The 19,537-nt window shown below is 37.3% G+C and overlaps 1 protein-coding gene across 12 annotated transcripts in view; it reads left to right on the top strand.

Moving 5' to 3' along the window:
* The window catches only part of ORC3 (origin recognition complex subunit 3), a 44,563-nt gene that overhangs the window by 4,730 nt on the left and 20,296 nt on the right, over positions 1 to 19,537 (top strand). For 8 of the 12 annotated variants that reach the window (XR_014227526.1, XR_014227527.1, XR_014227532.1 and 5 more), the window contains exons 3-13: positions 1,321 to 1,418; positions 5,473 to 5,617; positions 6,916 to 7,020; positions 7,800 to 7,954; positions 8,881 to 9,026; positions 11,111 to 11,270; positions 12,055 to 12,168; positions 14,020 to 14,153; positions 14,632 to 14,695; positions 17,838 to 17,954; positions 18,853 to 18,932. Coding sequence is in view for 5 of the 12 variants with exons in the window: in XM_082305268.1 (XP_082161394.1) it covers positions 1,321 to 1,418; positions 5,473 to 5,617; positions 6,916 to 7,020; positions 7,800 to 7,954; positions 8,881 to 9,026; positions 11,111 to 11,270; positions 12,055 to 12,168; positions 14,020 to 14,153; positions 14,632 to 14,695; positions 17,838 to 17,954; positions 18,853 to 18,932 (1,318 nt within the window). In the remaining 7 variants the exon portion in view is untranslated. Of the gene's footprint in view, positions 1 to 1,320; positions 1,419 to 3,573; positions 3,584 to 5,472; positions 5,618 to 6,915; positions 7,021 to 7,799; positions 7,955 to 8,880; positions 9,027 to 11,110; positions 11,271 to 12,054; positions 12,169 to 14,019; positions 14,154 to 14,631; positions 14,696 to 17,837; positions 17,955 to 18,852; positions 18,933 to 19,537 lie in introns of those variants that run through there. The other 4 variants (XR_014227528.1, XR_014227531.1, XR_014227530.1 and 1 more) reach the window with 4 other exon arrangements.

Genomic DNA, 19,537 nt, shown 5'->3' with positions numbered 1-19,537 from the left:
TAGGGATACAAATGAGGTTAGTTTAGGGGAGGACGATGAAAATGGAGGACAAGGGGTGCCTCTTGTTCATCATTTACAGAGCTGTTTTGGGTGTTGTTAATGCTTTGGGAGACCGAGCGTGCTCATCAACTTGTTCTTTTCTAGAGATCAGACCACTGCTGATGCTCCATTGAATGGCCACCAAATGGACATTAATGGCTAGCAAATTACATTTTTTATATGCATAAGTTTAGAAAAAAATCAATTGTTATGTTTCATGTTGCCTTGTAGCAACAGTTAACAGGCTGTTTACTTAACCTTCAGTCTTTGTGTTCTTCCAGGTGGTGTTAGTGAAGCGTTAAAGCTACACCAGGCCTGCTAAATGTATGCTGGGAGTAGAAGGATGGTTCTGAGCCTGTGCTTTTTTGGGTTTTTTTGGTTGGTTTTTTTTTTATGTAGACTGTGTGAATGTGGGGAGGAAAAACAACGAGAAAAATCTCACTCAGTTATACTAGTTTCTATTCAGTCTCCCAGTTTACTCGCAGCTCTGTCCTTCTTAGTTGGGAGCTGGTGGAGAGTTTCTGTACTCACATCTGTGAGGCAGAGGAGCACCTGGGAAGCCAGATGTATTCAGAAAATGTGCCAAGACACTGTTTTACCAAGAAAGATCTGATTCTCCTTTTCTTTTTCATAAAGAGCATTTATAGAAGTGAGAGGCAATTTAGAGCTGAGCCAGAAATGTAGGCCTGGTTTGCGCTTAAAAGTTTTCCTGCCATAGTTGTGTAGGTTAAATGTATTTTAAAAAAATAAATAAATCTGTATTTCATGTAACCTGACAGTCCTTTCCCAGTATTCGTTATTTTTTTCAGAAATTGGTGTTAGCTGCATCTTCCCTAGGGAGCCGAAGGGATTTTCACGTATCTATTCTTGCAAGCCTTTATGGTTCATATCTGACTGTAATAGTGAAGGAGGACTGAATATTTAATAGGTGAAAGAGACCCACAAAACTTCCTGAAGCAAGGGAATGATTTTTTTAAAATTTTATTTTATTTTAATAATAAAGGCTATTTGTTCTGATTTAGCCTTTAGCTCATCTGGGACTTGAGATGGAAGCCAGTTCTTTACCTTTTGCCTGCATACTTGGGTAATAGATTCTGCTTGTTCCCTTGCTTATTCTACCAGATACCAGCAGTTAATTAATTGGTTAAGAGAAAAGTCATTTCCCTCAGAAATACAGATATATCAAGATGTTCTTGTTTCAGTTGGGTGCTTCATTTTCTTCTCAACAAAAAATGTTTTAATAGTCTTATTTGTGCTTGTCTTTGCTTCCTGTCTTTCTAGCTCGTGATTTCGGAGAAAGAAACAATGATTCAGAGGATGCTGAGTTGCGGTTTGTTACTTGTCAGGCTTTATGGAATGAGATCAAATGGGAAACAGAGGTGAGTCTTGCACCTAATACTAAAGCAGTGGTTTGCATGTATAACACTGCTTGCTGCTTTGTTTCTGGAGATCTTTTTTTACATGCTTAAAAGGGCAATTAGTTAAAGTGATAAAAGGGCCAGAAATACTGAGACTGAAATCCCTGTCCAGAATATAAAATAGTAATAATAAATCCATCAATTACACGTTACTTCTAACCACACAACTACATGCTTTTGATGCTTCAAGCTGCTGCTTCTAAGCTTCTCTTCTTACTAATTGTCCTTTTTATTAATTCCTGGCATACTGCTGTTTTCTACCTTCAGCTCAGTTACGTGTTTGCCAGCCCTCTGAGGATTTTAGGCTGCTCTTGACCTCAGTGTTACAGAGTTCATAGCAGCCCAGGAGTCACAGTGGATTTATGTGAATACAACTGCATGGATGTCAAATCCTGAATGACACAGCTGCAAGCATAGTCTATTGAATTAGTACGGACAGTGTCAGTGGGGTTGTCTGGTGGGGATCGGAGTTAATTTCATGCTGAACTGTGGCCTCCTAATTGTTGTGTGCTAGATGGCATGCTGTTGCTGTGTCCCTATGGCCAGCTGGCTTGTATTATAGTATGAATAATTGCTTCCGTACAGCAGGGATTTCCTCCTCTATTCCGTGTCAAGGATTCTGGGCAAATATTCCATATTCCTCTGCCTGCTGTTGCGCTCTAGACATTATGAGAAATTTTTTTCCGAAGTTTGTTTTGGGATGTACAGTAGAAGCCAGCTGGATGTAGCTTACAATCTGGTCCCTTGGGCTAAACTCATAAATTCCTCTAATTCTGTTCCTACTATTCCATGATCCAGCTCACTTTGACTAGTCAGCACCCTTTTCAAACCATAACTAGCCAGGCTGAGCAAAGCAGTGCACTACATTGCAGTGCTGATTACAGAGAACACACAGAAGTTTGTGGAGGTATATTTGTATCTTCCTGCCGACTGCTTCTTAGCTACCAGCACTGGCAGTAACATTGGCAGCTGCACCAGAAAATGCCTTGTGAGCTACGCAGTGGACTATAGGGAAGATGACATTCTGTAGCTACTTCTGGAAGGCCTTTTCTTGGATCTTCTTTGGCAAAGTGTTGTCAAGGCTTTTGAGACAATGGTTCTACGTTGCCAACAGCGGCTGCAGGATTTTCAGGTTGAAGAAGTGTTGGGTTTTTTTTTCCTAGTTCTCTGCAAGGATTTCTCCCAGAGCAGCAGGCACAGCCCATCATAGTGAAAGCCTCCCTTAACCGCTCAGAAGCACAGAGCCATTGCCATATGCAAAATCATCATTCTTTCCTGTTATAAATCTCCTACCCTTGTTTTCTTTGAGGCTGCTAGGAGTTTGCCAGATACTTTCTTCTGTTCTTCCTCCTCCTGATGGAAGACAGTTCATGCTACATTGACAAATTAATATGGGTCTTGCCTTAGAATTTGATTTGCCCAAGGGCAGATTACCTGCAGTTACTTTTGCTCCTATACATAGAATTTTCTTTATCCAGCTTCTGGGGTACCCCTGATATTTTTTTTCTACTGAGTTTTGAATTACTATCCTTTATGTCACTGTTGGCAGACTTGGAAGTGATAATTGTTCTTACATATAAAATTGTGTGATAATTCAGCTTGGAAGGGACCTTAGAAAGTCTCTAGTCTGAACTCCTGCTCAAAGCGGCATCATTTGTGAGGTCAGACCAGGTAGGTGTGGGCTTTATCCAGTCAGGATATTATTTCTTACATACTTTCAAACCCTGGTGTAGTAAGCCTGATCCATGGCAGAATACCTGGGAAGTGCGTGGCTTGCTGGTTTGGACTTTCATTCTAGGGGCTCTGGTAGTGTGCTAAGGGAGCCTAGCAGGATGTTCTCCAAAGTTCTTGCCAGGGTACTGCTGCCTGACGATTTGTCAGCAGGCCATGTGCTTGTGCTGGTGTTTTCCCAGTTCTCTGGTATCTACTTGAGGTGTTGAAGAGTGAAGAGGATTTGACCTCCAAGTACTTCCTTGCGGAGCGCTCTTGGCCTTTGTATGTCCATCATAAACTGTGCTGTGATTGTGGCAGCACCATCTGTCATCTGATGATGACATCCTTTCAAGCTTCTCATAGCATGAAAAGCTGGCAAAAGGACTGCGGGAACCGTCCTTCATTTTTGGGAGGTGAATTTTGGACCTTTTTTGTTTCAGTATTGCAAGGTATCCCAGTTTTGACCCCTGCTGTCAGCAGTGGCCTTGCAAATGTTCTTATTATGACACATCTCATCAAGGGCTTTCAGAAACATTCCCTTCCTGTAAGGTGAGGAATTCCAGTTGCACCACCAGGATCCAGGTTAGAAACAAAAAGCCTAAGTGCAGGGCTGTAATATGGTAATTTTAGCTCTAATGTGCAGATAATGGTTTTCAGACCACACAACAGATAATCATGACCAAACCTAGTGCCATAGCAGGGACTGAACTTCCAGTTCCCAAGACTTTTCCAGCGTAAGCAGTGTCATGCGAGTAAACGAGTTGGTCACTTGAGATGCAGAGCAGCCTACTATACTTTCTGGAGCACTACCAAAATAGTGCCAGTAACTGATGGATTTTAAGAAAGCTAAGTAAATATGTAGTGCTATGGCAGACTGAATTCCATCTTCACAAGTGTGCATTGGAAGAAATAATATATACTGTAACCATGCAAAGTAATGATTTAGGTTCTTGTTAGGGCAGCTTAGTGAAAACTTGTACAATAATGATCAGAAGAAGCTCAAGGTCTGATGGGTTCTGAAGCAGAAGCTTGGAGGATTGTTATGGTAATACAGGAGCTGTTTACAATGCTGTTATAAAGCTGATGGCGTAAGCTCTTCTTTTTAAAATGCCATGTTACAGTCTCTTCTGAATTGCCATAGAATTTATCATGTGGGAGCTCAGAGGTGCACAATCAACATCAGAAAGGCCAGAAGAATATATTTTAATAAGTAGAGGGTGAAAAGAATAAGATTACTTTGTGTACAGTTTTATCAGTTGTTCAGGAGAGCAATAGGAATTCTTCTGTATAATGGAAATGGAGCTCAGGTTTTTGAACAGGCATCGTGTGCAATCTTCTGGAGATGCGACCTTAACTCCTTTGATAGCTACCTCCTCAATGCTGCTAGACGGCTTTGCCACTTCATTTAAAATCAAGTTCACTGCTGTGTGTGTCACTTCTTTTTGCTAATAAATCTGATGATGATTTTATTGGGGGCAGGGGTTTAATCTTGTTTCTAACATCTGTGTTCTAGAGTATATATTGATATCCTGAACTTCAGAGTACAGGGGGTTTTTTGTCTGTTCTAGCAGAAGGCGTGTCTTGGATTAGAGACACATTTCTCAAAGGCACATACATAATAAAAGAAACACAAAATGCTGCCACTATATATCTACCTTTAGAAGTTTTATCTCCCCCTGCTTTCTCTTACCTTTCCATATATTCCTGCATATACATATTCTTGTATGAAAATCATCCTGAAGGGCAAAAGACAGTGTAGCAAATGTGGCAGTCATGGTTTAGTATTTTTTCCTATGAAACATACTTAATGCTTTCCTGTATTTTTTTTCTTTCATCCTGAATTAGATTTGGAGGAGCTGAATGTTTGCTCTCATATAGGTTTCTCAGAAAAATGTTTACAGGTGTTTTGTAAGCCAAGAGGAAATAACAGGAATTTTCATGAACATTCTTCCAGAAACTAATTATATTGTTTTATTCTTTCTATGTCACTTACACTTTGTCAGGATGGTTTTTTTTTTTCCTCCTTCTTTAAAGCCCCTGGTGGGACAACACAGTTAAGCTCATTTGCTTTCCAAGTTACTGTTGAGGCATTTGACCAGAAGTTCCAAGATGGGAAATGTCTGTGTTTGCCACGCAGTGAATAAATTAGCATGTTTATAGTTCACAGGAAAACTTAGTGTTACTTAAGATTTTACCCCAGAGTTTTAAGGATTAAAAATTATGCAGGAAGGGGGTAGGAAAAGGAAGATACTGTGGTGTTTCCACATTTTTAGAAATAATATCTCTCTGTGTTTGTTTACAGCAAATACAGGAAGACTTGAATAAGCAGTTATTTGATAACCTCGTAAATTTTTTGAGGCGGTCTCATTCTGAGTCCCAAGAGAAGACAACAAAATGGACTTGTCGGATGAAGTCCAGAGAAATCCCTACTGCAGCTCTTGTCTTAGGTAATTTTTTAAAGATATATTTTGTTACGTACATCTGCTTAAAACTGACTTTGATCTCTGGATCAAAGAAAAATACATTGCTGTCTTCCAGCAATTACTGTGAGCCATATCAGCTTCAGAAATGTTAACAGAAGAGACGGGGCTGGGAGAAGGAAGCAGGATAAGACCTCCTTCCCCTTTGTGTGTATGCATAATAGTGCAGTAAGGTAACACCTTCTCTAAAGGTCTGTCTTAGGCAGCTGGTAGTGATTTGGCATTTTTTTCCTGATTCACTGGAGATCCTTTGATTCTGTCCCCGTTTCTGCCACCAACGTGCTTTCTATGACTAACCACGGAATTACACAGCTGCTGCATTTCTGAGATGTGTTCTTGCTGCATTTCTGGTGTATGTTCTTGCAGTGCATCTTTACGTGTAGGAAAGCAGTGTCATTATCTTGGAAAAGGAGCAGAGGGTGAAGAAAATAGCTGAAGATCTTATTACTGAAGTCAGTGAAGTTGTGAAGTCTTTCTCCCCCCCCCCCCCCCCCCTTCTTTCAAAGAGTTGTAACTGTAATCCTAAACCTGGTTCAAGGCAACTTGATTGCATTTTCAGTGGAACATTTTAGGGAACCTAAAATCAGGCCTGTGCTTCAAATTTACCATGTAAGCACTAACAAAGCTTAGAAGGTAGTCTACTTTTGTAGGTAATAGAAAGTGAGAAATTCCTGCTTTGAATATTTCTGTGGAAAAAGCTGTGAATTGCCTTCTGGAGGGTTTTTTTTTTTTCTTGGTTGATTAAGGCTGTTAACAAAGGCAGTAAATATTGAGTAGTTTGCAGTAAATTCAGACTGTAGTTCATACTAACTTGTAGTAATTTTCTTCCTTACATAACCCATGTGAGGATCCAGGTCTCAGGTGTATGCACTGCTCTTCTTCTAGAGAAGGTGAATTTCATCATCTTGTCTGCAGGCCTTAGGTGACTGTGGATGGCTTCTGAGGGTATGAGGAGCAGGGAAGTTAGAAAACCAATCCTACTCCTTGCAGGTTTGCACCCTTGAGAAGTCTTTCTTTAAAAAAAACCCCAAGCTATATGAGGGGTCTTTGCAGTGACTCCCTGTTCTTTTTAATGGGCTAGTATTGACATGTCTGTCTAATCTTGTGCTAGTTTTTCATCTTTCCTCATAGATGATGCGATGCTTTTCATTCCCTCCTTGAATATTTGAGGTATCTTCTGTTTTGTCTGCTGTTCAGTTTATTGTTCAATCATTGTGGTCACAAATCACAGGAAAAATGCCCTTAAAAATCTGTCTTTCTTCTAGGTGTAAATGTTACAGATCATGACTTAACTTTTAGAAGTCTCTCAGAAGTCCTTCAGAATAACATTACTCCTTATATAGCCTTGCTGGAAGCCAAAGATTGCCCAGGTAAATACTACAGTAGCTTTGCTTCTTCATCTGAATAAGCTGTCAATTAACTAGAAATTCTAGCTTTTGCCCCCAAATGTAAGAATAATGGGATGGAGGGGTCTTGAAGACTTTCTAAAGATTTGCTCAATCCCATGTTAACATAGCGGTAATGCCTACTGTATTTCAAGCGGTATCCAGTTCTGTTTAAAACAATGAAGACTGAAATACTACTTAGTTGTAGCATAAATGTCAAGATCATGCTGCTTAGTGTATTGCATGTTGATATTGTAGGTTGGCTTTCCTCTCGTTTAACTGGACAGTGTATGTATGCATTCTACTTTTTAAATGCTTACAGTCACATTACTACAGTGAGGAAATGGGTAGAATAAAATTTTGTGCTACTCTCCTTGCTCCCTTTTTATTTTTTAAGTAAAAAGAGTGGAATAACTTATGGCAGCGTCCCCAGATCTATGGATTGGCTGCCTTATTTATTTTTAGGTCACTTTAATAGCATATAGCTGGAATTTGGGAAAGGTGCAGGGCCAACATCTTAACCTGAATTATTGCTATCTAGTTAAATTAATAGGATAATTTTTATTGCATTAACAACATGCATATCATGAATACTTTCAAGCTTTCTGGAGCATGAGATATGCATTCTGGAGAGAGAAGGAGAATAATTAGAAAAGTGAAAAATAATAAGTGATAACTTCAGGTAATTTTTTAGAGTAGGAGTTGGAGAAGTGTTACCGAATAACCAAATGTCTTTACTGTGTGTCTAAAAATGTGTTGTGAAGGCATAAAAAATCTGATGCAGAAGCTGATGGGGCAGCTGATGAACTGCTACGTAGATGTGGACTCATTGGAAGACGAGGACTATGTGCAGGTTTCCCAGAATAGAATACGTTGTTCAATGACTTCTCTTATCAACTGGTATGAGAGCGTAACAAAGGTATGATTTTTTTAAAATTTTTTTTGTATCACCAGTTTATAAAAATGCCTGACCTTTAGATGCTTTTAAAAAAGAAACTGAATAACTCAAATTCTTGTGCTGTAGTGAAAAAATGCCAAAGGTTAGCTCTTCATTTAGTACTAAGAAATAACCGAGATTGACGTGATTTGAATATAAATCTGTAACATATGTAACAAATGCAGAGTTAGTTTCTGATGAGGTGTGAATGTCAGAATTCTAAAAAACAAGCAAAAAGTACTATTTTATCATATGTTTAATTGGGACTAGAAGCTTAAAATGCAGTATCAACTTCATGCCAGATGCTTTTCTCTCAGGAATGCTGAGATGTTTTGTTTATTAAAACAACACTTTAAGAACAGCCATCCAGGGGAAAGGCACTGTATTAGCGCTAATGTGCCATTATGTCATCTGCAGCCCACGCTACATTGACAAGCAGTGAGAAAATAACTTTCAAAATGTTTTTGTATCTTTGTATTTAATAGAGCTAATGAAGTTTTAAGTTCTGTTTCTGTCATTAATAAAAGAACTGATTTTATGATGACTTCATCAGAGCAGTATGTTAAATAAAAGTTTAATGAGTGCATACTGTTATTGTTACTGGGTAAAGATACAGGAAATGGGCAACGTCCATGTACACAACTCAAATCTTCTCCCTCGGTCCCAACAGAATTTCACCAGTTCTGTCCCACAGAGCTGTTCTTGTCTTTGTTGGAATGTGGGTTTTTAAAATTTGTTTATTCTTTGTACTTCCTGCTGTGCCAAACAGAAGAAAGAAAAATTGCAATTCTAGATGCTAATAATAAATACAACTGTAGCAGAAAGTCAGTCATGTCACTTTGGAGCGTTATAATCGTAGATGTGATTTGATCTTTTTATTTTTCTGTCTTCTGTTTATTAATCCACAGCGAATGGCTTTAAAGAAAACAGAAACTCCAAGCAAAAAAAGAACTTCAGCTTCTAGACACTGGCAATCTCCTCCAGTTGTAGTTATATTCAAAGACATGGAAAGTTTCACCGCAAAAGTACTTCAAGACTTCATAGTCATCAGCAGGTAATGTTACCTGAAGGTTAGTTCTTATACTCCTTTACCCATTTTCTATTTGCAGCTGTTTTGAAGTGTAACAATGAGGACAGTGGAGAGTCAGAATCAAATATTGATGCCGCTTCTTTGCGGCAGTGATTGAGCAAAAACCTATTTGCTAGGTTTTGGGGATAAATTATCCTGAAGCTAACTTGGGACTCTGAACCAGAGTGCCTAAGGGCTGGGTTGAGATACTGGCTGGCTGGTTTAATTCTTTACACAAGAGGATTTATTGGTACTAGTTGTTACAGAATTTGTGATTGTGAAACTAATTTTCTAAGATGCCTAGATATTTCTTCAGTCGACTTTTAAAATTGTTTTCAAAGTATATTTTTTGTGTAACTACTGATGTAATGCTGCTTAAAGGTCACTAGCTTACTAATAGAAGTATATAAAACTTACCCAGAGAATTTCTCAGTGTTGGCCAGGATATGTAATGAGTAGCTGACTACTTCAGGTGCTCCTGTGCTTCTGTCCTTCCTTAACCTGTCTTCCCTAATATCATCTCATGCATTCTAATAAAAAAGCCATGCTGTCCTCCAAAAAAGTGCATCTTACACTTAGTCCCCGGGTTGAACCTACAGTTGCAGCAGAATTGGGGCTGCAGTTGTGCAATTAATTCAGCTGCAGCATGCACACCTGACATTACCTGTAAACAAGGCTAGGCTATTTCACCTGCTGAGAGAACCACAATAAAAATATTTTTCTACTTCAGATCTGGCAGGTGAGTTCTCTGGGGAACATTTCAAGAAGTAAAATCAGAAATGTACAATTATCTGGAAATAATTAGGGTGTAAGGCAGGGGAAAATGAGGTTTTAATTTTTTTAAGTGTTGTATTTTATTTTGCTTTTTGTGGCAAGATGAAGTGCAGTTCAGGTCTATCAGTCTACTATTTGCAAATACAGTTGTTTTCATAGGCTGTGTGTCTCTTCAGAAAGAAAGGTTTAGAGGATTCAAATAATCTTATAACTAAAGATTGTCTTGATTAAAGTAAAGTAGAAGATGGGTAAAATAGAAGCTCAGCAGAGTTGCATAATACTTTGAAAAAGATCTTTAAGTTAATTGTTGAGCTTGGGTTTATTCTCTCCATTTCAGTCTTAAACACGTTTAATAATAAGGGTGAAGTCGGTAAACATGAGAGGTTCTTCTGAATTGTTAATCACAACATTCAATTTCTCTCTGATATTCTTTTAGGTTATCAGCGGTGGACAGTAATATATGAAGTTTAGTGTTTTTTATGCTTAAGTCTCTAGCAATGACTTTTGAGGAGTTAGAAAAATGAAATAATTGTGGGATAATAAAACACAAAGGTCAAAAAGTTGCTGTAGTGAAAACAGAAAAGGAATAAATTGTCAATTGTAACCTGGAAGATATTTAAGATAGCAGAATTTGTATCTCCTTTAAACTAATAAAAATGGAAAATAATGATGAAATAATACTGAAAACACTGTATTTTGTATAATTTGTATGCTGTTCACAAGGAATACAGCATTCAGTCCTGGTTATCAGTTCTCAAAGCATATACTAAAAATTATCTGAAGAGAAAGATTGAATCTGGAGAAGCTGGAATTCTTTTTTTAAGTATAACGGGAACATAGAATGTTAGAGGAGTTTAATATTTATTTTAAATTTATTAAATGGTGTAAAATTTGTAGATTTTCTTGACGGTTAGCTGTTTAATGTCTCTTCTTATTTTTTCTCTCTTTCTTCGGGGAAAAAAAAACTCATAAGATTCAGTTCTCTGAATATAACTTTTTGGGAAGATAGGACCAGTATAATAGTCTAACTGAAAAGATGCCTTTTTATGCCACTTCCTGAAATTTGAATCCTAAAATATAATTTAATTTGCTTTTCTACTTTATGGCTTTAAATAGCTTCCTTTTGTTTTTATTTTACTCCACACCAAAACTCTTTTGGTTTTCTGGCAAGAAATCTTTTAATTTACCCCTTTCTGCATCTAAGCTCAGTGCTGTAGTAGGAACATAATGCATTTGTTTCATGATTTTCTGTAATGTAACTATTATATTTTTTTCTCCCTTCCCCCGTGATCTAGTCAGCATATCCATGAATTACCTCTAGTACTGATTTTTGGAATCGCTACATCTCCAATGATTATCCACAGCTTACTTCCTCACTCTGTTTCTTCTCTGCTGTGCATAGAGCTTTTCCAGTCCCTTTCCTGTAAGGAGCACCTGTCTACTATAATTGAAAAGGTAATTCCCTTTCTAAATAGGAGGAGCGTATGCGTATTCAAGCACAGTGTACTTGCGTGGCCTTTAAAAGTAGTTTTGTCTGAAGCTTTTGAGATGCAATCTGTTCCTGAGAGCTGTGGATTTTGGGTATGTCTACTCATAACTGCATAGTAGCTTAATACTGAGAGCTTCCCTGTCACATTGAGACACACTCAGACAGCTGCTTTCACCTTTCATTTTCATTGACATCTGTGCATACACACTTGGGCAATTACACTTTGACATTCCCACCCATTAATTAAAGTAGTGTTTTGATTTGAGTTTTACTTTGTTCCAGAAAAAGATACCTTTAAACACAGAAAAATTCAGTTCAGCCTGAATTTTGCTGCCTGTCAAAAATGTGCCTGTGCGATTCTTGGTACGCCACTTTGTGCAGGATTTCCAAAATCACTGTTACACATGCTGAAAGTGGTGGTATCCCTGGTTGTTACAGCAATCTCTGTTCTGTTGTTTGTAATTTTAAAAATAAATACAAAAATAGTATTAAGCAAAACTAGCTTCAAACATTGCATATTAGTAAAAGGTACTTACAAAAATGTGGTGAAACAGTAAACTGAAAATCAGTCTTTGCATGGATATTTTAGTAGAAATATTGTTTTTAGAAGTTGGCAGTGTATTTAGTATCTCATTTAGTTGAATGCTAACACATCCTGAGAGTTGTATCAAATTGTATTTATAAATTTTGCTGAATTGAATTCAGGAAAGAATTTATGCTATGACTGCTTTTCCTTTTTGTCTCCCTTAGCTGCTTCTGACAGCCCAGTTGCCCTTTAAACTGGGTGAGAAAGTTCTGCAGGTTCTCATCAACGTATTCTTGTACCATGATTTTTCTGTCCAGAATTTTATCAAAGGATTTCAGGTAGGCAATGGTAACAAGAACTCAAATTATGGTTGTGAAAACAAAGGGTAATTACTAGTCACTGAAAGATTTTTTAGGTCCTAATCTTACTGTTACCGAGTTGGATGAAAAAATGTCCTTTGGAAACAGTTTGGATCTGTGAACAGGTGGGTGTTTTAAGGTTAAAAACTTAACTGCTAACATTTTAAGGGAAAACTTGTAAGACAAGTATGAAGAAGCATGTAAAAAAGCTTACTCTGACACACAAAAAAAATGTATTTAAAGGTTGCATTTAAAAGGGTGACCTGCCTTAGTGGGTAGAAAGACCTGTATTTTGCTATAGATGGACTCGTAGCCTCTAACGCCCCTGGCAGAACTCTCCATCTCTGATCCTCTGTACCAGGTCCTTGTACTCTGTTTCGTCACGGTGTGAGTAGGCTACAGTGGTGTCTCTTCCCCGCTTGGACTCCTCTGGCACAGTTTCTGGGTGCACACTTCTTACCTTTTCAGAGAAACAGGAGCTGTAGGGTCACTTACTTTGTGCCTCAGAGTAGGTGGTGCTTGTGCTCCAGGCAGCTGTGCAGCAGTGTGGGAGTTACATTTACCCTCTCAGGAGATGAAGTGGAAGACTTCAAAGTTTCAAAAAATATTCTATAGAGAGCGTGATAATTATATTTTTATTGGCTTATATAGATCTTCATATCTAGATGTATTTCATGTCCGAGTCTCCTTGTACCTTTTGTGGACTGCGGACAAGAGTTCTCCGAAGAATTTGTAGTCCCTGTAATCTGTTTTAATGCGGGTTTGTGAAATTGTTTCTTTTTTGCCTGGTTCCACGTGTGAACCTGTTAGTAAAACATGCCCTTTTAGTGTTGTATACCTTTAGAGTGTCTCAGATTCTTCAGTATCTAAGATTCAACGATTACACATGTCCAGGAGAAATATCCGGGCTGTAGTACCTCTTCCTGCAGACAGACCTGCGCGGGCTGTCATAGGTTTCAACTCCTCTTGCTTGAAAGAGTCACCAGGATGTAATGATTCCCCACTGGTCTGATATGAAAATACAAGTCCTAGCCCTGACAGCAGATGGCTGTGTCCTTGTGCATTAAAAGTATTCAAGGATGAAGCAATTTCAGGTCAGATTTCCTAAGTGATAGATAAATGGGATCACCATCATCTCATTATATCTAGGAGTGATGTTAACTTTTCTGACAGGAAGAGTCTTTCCTCTTTGACAGTTTTTATGTTTTAAAAGTTTTTAGTGAGGTAGTCTGATTGGTTTTTTGTTTTGTTTTTAAGAATAGTTGTGAGGAGTATATGCTACTATTGTGTAAGGCCATGATGCTACAAACATTTAGTGCAGCTGAAATCAGTGATAAAGCATGTTTGTACGTTTGCGTAGTAAGAGCTTAGCAGTGTATTTTTGTGTACGTGAAAGAGAAATTAAAATTAGGACGTGATAAGTTTGCTTGTGTACAGTAGTTGCTTCTCATATCTTTAAATATACTCTTTGTTATTTCTGAGCATTGGAGCTGAATGTATAACCTAAAGAAAGCAGTAATTCACATAAGTGAACAGAAAATATTTGAAAAGCTATAGTTATCGTTACGTAAGAGGGCGGGAAGATGAGGTACTGAAAATGAATAGCGCGTACAGCAAAAGAGGTAATTATGTGACTGTATTTAAAACTGAATAATCAGTGTCCTGTAGTGACTTACGGAATATTTATGAAATGTAATGAATTTTTTTTTAAAGGAATACCATTACTACCATTGTAGTATATGCACTGTAGTAATAAGAAAGCATTATAAGGTAGATATAGCAGAGAGGATGAATTTTATTAACATCACTGGGTCTTGCTTTGTTTTTCAGCTCTGTATTGTGGAGCACTTCTATTCCCAGCCTCTTAGTGTACTGTGTTGCAAACTGGTAGACGCTAAGAAGAGAGTAAATTCTTTATCACATGATCAGTGTGAAAACATTCGAAGACTGCCCTCTTTTAGAAGGTAAAAGGGGAAATAAATTTTTGAACAATCTTGTATTTAGCTTTAAAAAAGATAAAAGGAATCTGTAAATGTAGCTCCATGAAAACTGTAGATCACTAATGCATATGTTTCTATAGTAAAGGTAAATTGATCAAAAGGAGGACAGTTCTAAATTTCAGGAAGCCTTAATCTTCTGGTCTAGAGAGTACAGCTTCTGTGATGTGTAATCACTTGCATTTTTTTTTCTCTTGTTCTTAATACAGAAACAAGCTATTATGACAAATAACCATAAATCACTTTTGAACTTGTTAAGCTGACTTGGAGCATAATCTCTAGGGTTTTGGAGTGGCCTTTCAACTTGCTGAATTTGACTGTCACTTTTTGAATCTTTCCAAAGAAATCCTTATAGCAGCATAAACTTTTTGAATTTTCTAATCCTATAATCTTTAGTCATTATTTACATTATAATTTTTATGTTCTTGTTTTTTCTTGGCATCAGGTATGTGGAAAGTCAAGTATCAGAGAAACAGATTGCACTGCTGACAGCAGATGACTTCTTAAAGGTAAAATTTTAAGAATGTCTTTGGAGAGCAAAAATACCTTTCCCAATATATTAGTTTGTAGAGCATAATATAATACAAAACTAAGATGTATAGTTTTGTATAACATCTTTTGTACAGTACATATTGTGCTTCATGTCCAGTAATGGAGAATTAGGATTGGCAGATCAAAATTCCAAATCTCTAGGGTTGCCAGGTATACCTTTATACAAAGCTGCACCACTTTTCTTACACCAACGTTTAGCTATGTCTAGAAATATAACTGCTTAAAAAGAAGGTTACAAGGTTTATTTATGGCCTGGTCTTTTAATGCTTACTCAGACTGACTTTCTTGGAAAGTCAGTGAAGTGTTTGAAGAATGAGTAAGTAATCTTGGAGGTTATTTCATAAGCTCTTAATCCTCTATACTCTCTGTGTAGTTTCTGATTGAACTCAGTAGGGCAGTCTGGGTCCCGAGGCACACATTCACACTAAATGTCTTACAGGATTAAAATTTTAATTTATGTTACCTGTTTATCTGAAGGTTTGTCAAGTAATTAAAGTCAGGCTACTACTATTGTGAGCCCTTTAGGAATTCACCAACAAAGATCTGTCGGGTTTTTTTTACCAGCTGAACCACTCCCAGTAGAAGCATTGCTCAGGGTAAAGGATTTCTCCTAACTCTTCATCTCAAGTATAGCTAACCTGTCAGGCAAATGGTACTACTAGAGATAAAGCAATTAATTTATCCTAGCAGAGCTTCCTCGTCTGTAAGGACTTTTCAGGTGTGAAGAACAATGAAAGACAGGTTGGTAGCAGGCAAGTTTGCAAGTGCAGTGCAATTATAGTAGTCAAGACGAGACATGATTTATACGTGATTTTATGATCCATAGTCTTCAGTGGCAAAAATAGCTTGAGCTACTGCTGTCCCTTGCTGTTTATACACACCTCAGCTGTGCCAGAACAACTGCTTGTGTGGCTGTGCAATGAATGTAATCAGAGAAACAATCCAATTAAAGTAACCTGATCAAAAAAAGACAAGACATGGGAATTTCTTTGCTGAGCTGTTTCTGCAGAATGATTTCCCCAACGCAGTTCACTCTGCAGGTGCATAAATGCTTCTGTTGAAACAACAGGAGGAGGGAAGGAGTGGGAATGAGCAGTTCTATTTCTTTGTTTAAAGACCATGTAATGGGCTGCTACTTTGAAAGTTGAATACTCATCAACTTAAAACTTTGTGGTTTAAACTTTATACGTTTAACAATATACCCCTTATTTCACAAGCCTCACCCTGCAAGTTTGGGAAAAAAGCTGGAATTCTTGTGCTTATATGCATATGATGCTTCTGAAAGATTTTAATTGAAGACACTTGTTCTAACCTCTACAATAAGAGTAGGACTATTATTGCATTGCCAAGCTGGCAGTGTAGTCTACTTGGGGAGAAAAGGCCCTACTGCTGCATGAATGAGGTGCTGTTTATTCTGTATGTCATACTAATCTACAATATCATTCCGAACTTAGGAAACACTTCCAAAGTCACTATGGTACTACTTCATATAAGTTTGCTGTTCATGTTCAGGAGCTTACTGTTCAAGCTTAAGCACCTAAACCTGCCATACCCTTTGTCAGCTGCAATTTATATTCCATGTTGTTACCATTTTTTTTTAATAACTATGGGAAGAGTTCCACCTATTTAGAATAATCAGTTTTAAAAGCAATTTTACATCCTAATTACTTACAACTCTATCTTGAAGTTTTCATGGCATATTTCATTTGAAATTATATAAATGTGGTGATCTATTTTTATGGAAATGACATTGCATAGTCTTCTAATAATGTCTTCAAACTCTTCTAAAACAGAATATGCGCTTTCACTCTGTTATTTGGCAAAATACATAGTACTACTGCATTGCAATTTATGTATGTTAACTATACCAGTCTTGAGCTGGGAAACAAGATAAGGGAAATATAGATGCTATAATGCTCTGGGTTTGTGGGAATAAGATTGATGTAGCAGCATTAAAGAGAACTTGTTTTCTTCTCTTGGCTTTTTTTGTGGTGAGGATAATTTTTTTCTTTTTTTTTTTTTTAAATGATCAAAATACGAATTTGTGTCTGCCCTAAGGTCTTGGAAGTAATTTAAACAATTGTTATATCGGTGACCCTTAAATTTTAATAGATAAAAAGTCTATGGGGAGAAATGTCTTTAATGTTTTTAATCATCTCGAACTCTTTTAACATCAGAAAGCTCTCTACAGCACTGTCTTTGTTGCCTGCAGATAAGGTTTTGCCTTTTTTTTAATCTTTGATACTCTTTGTTTCAGTTTAACTTTAGACAAATTCAGTGGCTTGTTTTATTTTTCTGTTTGGAATAGTTTGCTCAGAGTTGAGCAAATTGGCAATAAAATATGTAGAGAATCCTGTGGGTTTTTCCTCTTTATCTTTGACTGAAGACAGGTGAGAGAAGATCTTCTGATTCACGAACTTAAATGTAATGAGCCCAAAGTACTTTAATACAACTACCAAAAATTTTGAGTGTGGTTTTCCGGAAGTGTTACTTATGCTTCCATGGGAGGCCAGTGATAATGAGATACCATCCAGTAAATTCAGTAGCAGCAGTTAATAATTTCTTTTTCCTAATACATGAGGTTTTTTTTTTCTGCAGTTCTCAATCTGTGAATAAACAGAAGTCTAATTAAGAGCACACAGGAGCAGCAACTGCGTATTTCTTTTCTGTGGAGTGGTCTTTTTATGTATACCTAACTAATAAAAACAGCAGCCACCCACAATATAAGAAAAAATGCAAATAATAAGTATTTCAGTAAAAGTAGCTATATAATTTCTCATTGCCTATTAAAGGTATAGTGTATAGTCTCATTTTTGCAAGATGATACACCAAATCTAAAGGCTAAATATATTTGAAAATGGTAAAATAATAATGCTAATCAATAAAAATTCTCCGGTGAGACAGAGGAAGAAAGTAAAGTTAACAATATGCAATGTGATTGCAGTGAATTGTTGAAATACAGCTTTTTTGCATAGTGGTCTTAATTGAACACTGGTGATTCAAATTCTGAAAACTTCAGAATAATTTTAAGTACTTCATGAGAGTTTTAAATAAATGGATGTCAGAATGACTTATAAAACAATTATTCTGTCACTGTAGGAAGTAATACAGAAGTTGCTGGAAGACTTGCATGTTTACCATGAAAATTATGTTTCAGTTCTGAGATGTCTTCATGTTTTCACATCTTCTCTTCCGAAGTATCCTTTGGGCAAGCAGGTGATGTACTGTTACTCCATTTCAGTGAAACGTGGGGATTTTTGTTGCAAAGTATGACGTATGAATAGGTATTCGTTCTTTCTCTGTTTACTGTTCTGCTGCTTTGCCCCCTGCTTCTTCAAATGGAGACAGATGCTTTCTTGCTGTGGGCAGAGGGCAACAGCATGTGGTTTCTTCAGTGGCATGGATGATACCTTGTCAGTCAACAAGGAGTTTCCAGGAGGAGGCAGATGCACAGAGCAGCAAAAGAATCCGCACATTGACTTTCCCACACCTGTGGTTATCTGTATGCATTGCAGACAATGTATACTCTTCTATCACCTATTAGCTCACTAGCCAAATTCAGGTGAAGACACTGAGTTTTAGCAACCTCCTGTACAGAATAGAACAATAGTAAGGGAACAGTGATAATTGTTCTTAGTAGCCATATTGCTCTAATGCCATTAAATCCTCTTTGTCATGCTAAGCAATTTCTTCTTCCACTAGAAGAGCAATATATTCTGTGCATGTGCACTTGTCTGTCAGTTCTCGATGTGTTCCATGCTGTTATTAGAATGTGTCCCTAACTACAAAATCAGCATGAACTGTCCCAGTATTTGAGAACAAAAAGATGTTTTAACTGGGGCATTTGATTGGAATTCCTCTCTGTTCTCTGCATTTATCTTCATCTGAATGTTAATTGTTTGAAATCTGGTGCAGAGCAACAGAAAGACTCCAGCAACACTAGGAGCTTAGTTCTGTAAGATCCTAAATGCTCTCATTTCTTTTGCAATCATTCTGCATCTCTGGGAAACAAGCTCCAAAGGAATTACATATTACTTTGAAAAGCTTGTTGTATGAGTTCCGTATTGCTTTGTTTGTAAAACACTTTATCCTTTCTTCACCTTCTGCATAACAGATCAGGGAGCTGCACTGTGCATGTTTGGAAAACCGAGTGTGGGAGACAGAGGAGTATGAGTCATTTCTTCAGCTAGCAAGGTGATTTCCCCCCCCCATTTTGTTTTAATACCACTGTACACATGGAGAATATCAGTCATCTGTTATTCTAGAACTTAAAGCTGAGGATATTACTTGTTCACAGCTAGTTGTAGAATTGTTTGCAAGTATAATTGACTGCTGTTTTCATGTTGTCTTTCTACTGTTTTCCATGAAACTCAACCAGGTTCTAATATCTCTTATGCCCTGAGCAATTATGCTGAAACCAGAGATTACTGTGTGTGAATGAGAACATCAGTTGGGCTTTGTCTTTTAAAGTATGATTGTGTTAGATATTATCAACCAAATTATTAGTTTTAGTTGACCTAAATTTTAATCTGTTGTGAAAATTAGAATCTGTTCCAAATGAGAAGCTGAGGCCTTTCTTAGATTTTTTTTTTTTTTATTTTACTGCTTTCCCTTTGCCTCTTTTGTCTAGCAGTTTGTACAGGGACTGAGTTAATTTTTTGTGTTACTGTGAGCTTAGGACTTTAGGAGAGCCTATATGTGTGTTGCCTGTCAGTATTTAAAATGGAAAAGTCATCTAAACCAATTTTCTTAATAAAAAACCCTTCAATTGCAATGTTGCAGCTACAGGCTTTTAAAAC

Source organism: Platalea leucorodia (assembly GCF_965183815.1).
Source record: "Platalea leucorodia genome assembly, chromosome: 3".
Classification (NCBI taxonomy): Eukaryota; Metazoa; Chordata; class Aves; order Pelecaniformes; family Threskiornithidae; genus Platalea; species Platalea leucorodia.
The sequence above is the reverse complement of the archived record's forward strand: the minus strand, read 5'-3'. Positions and strand labels throughout refer to the sequence as shown.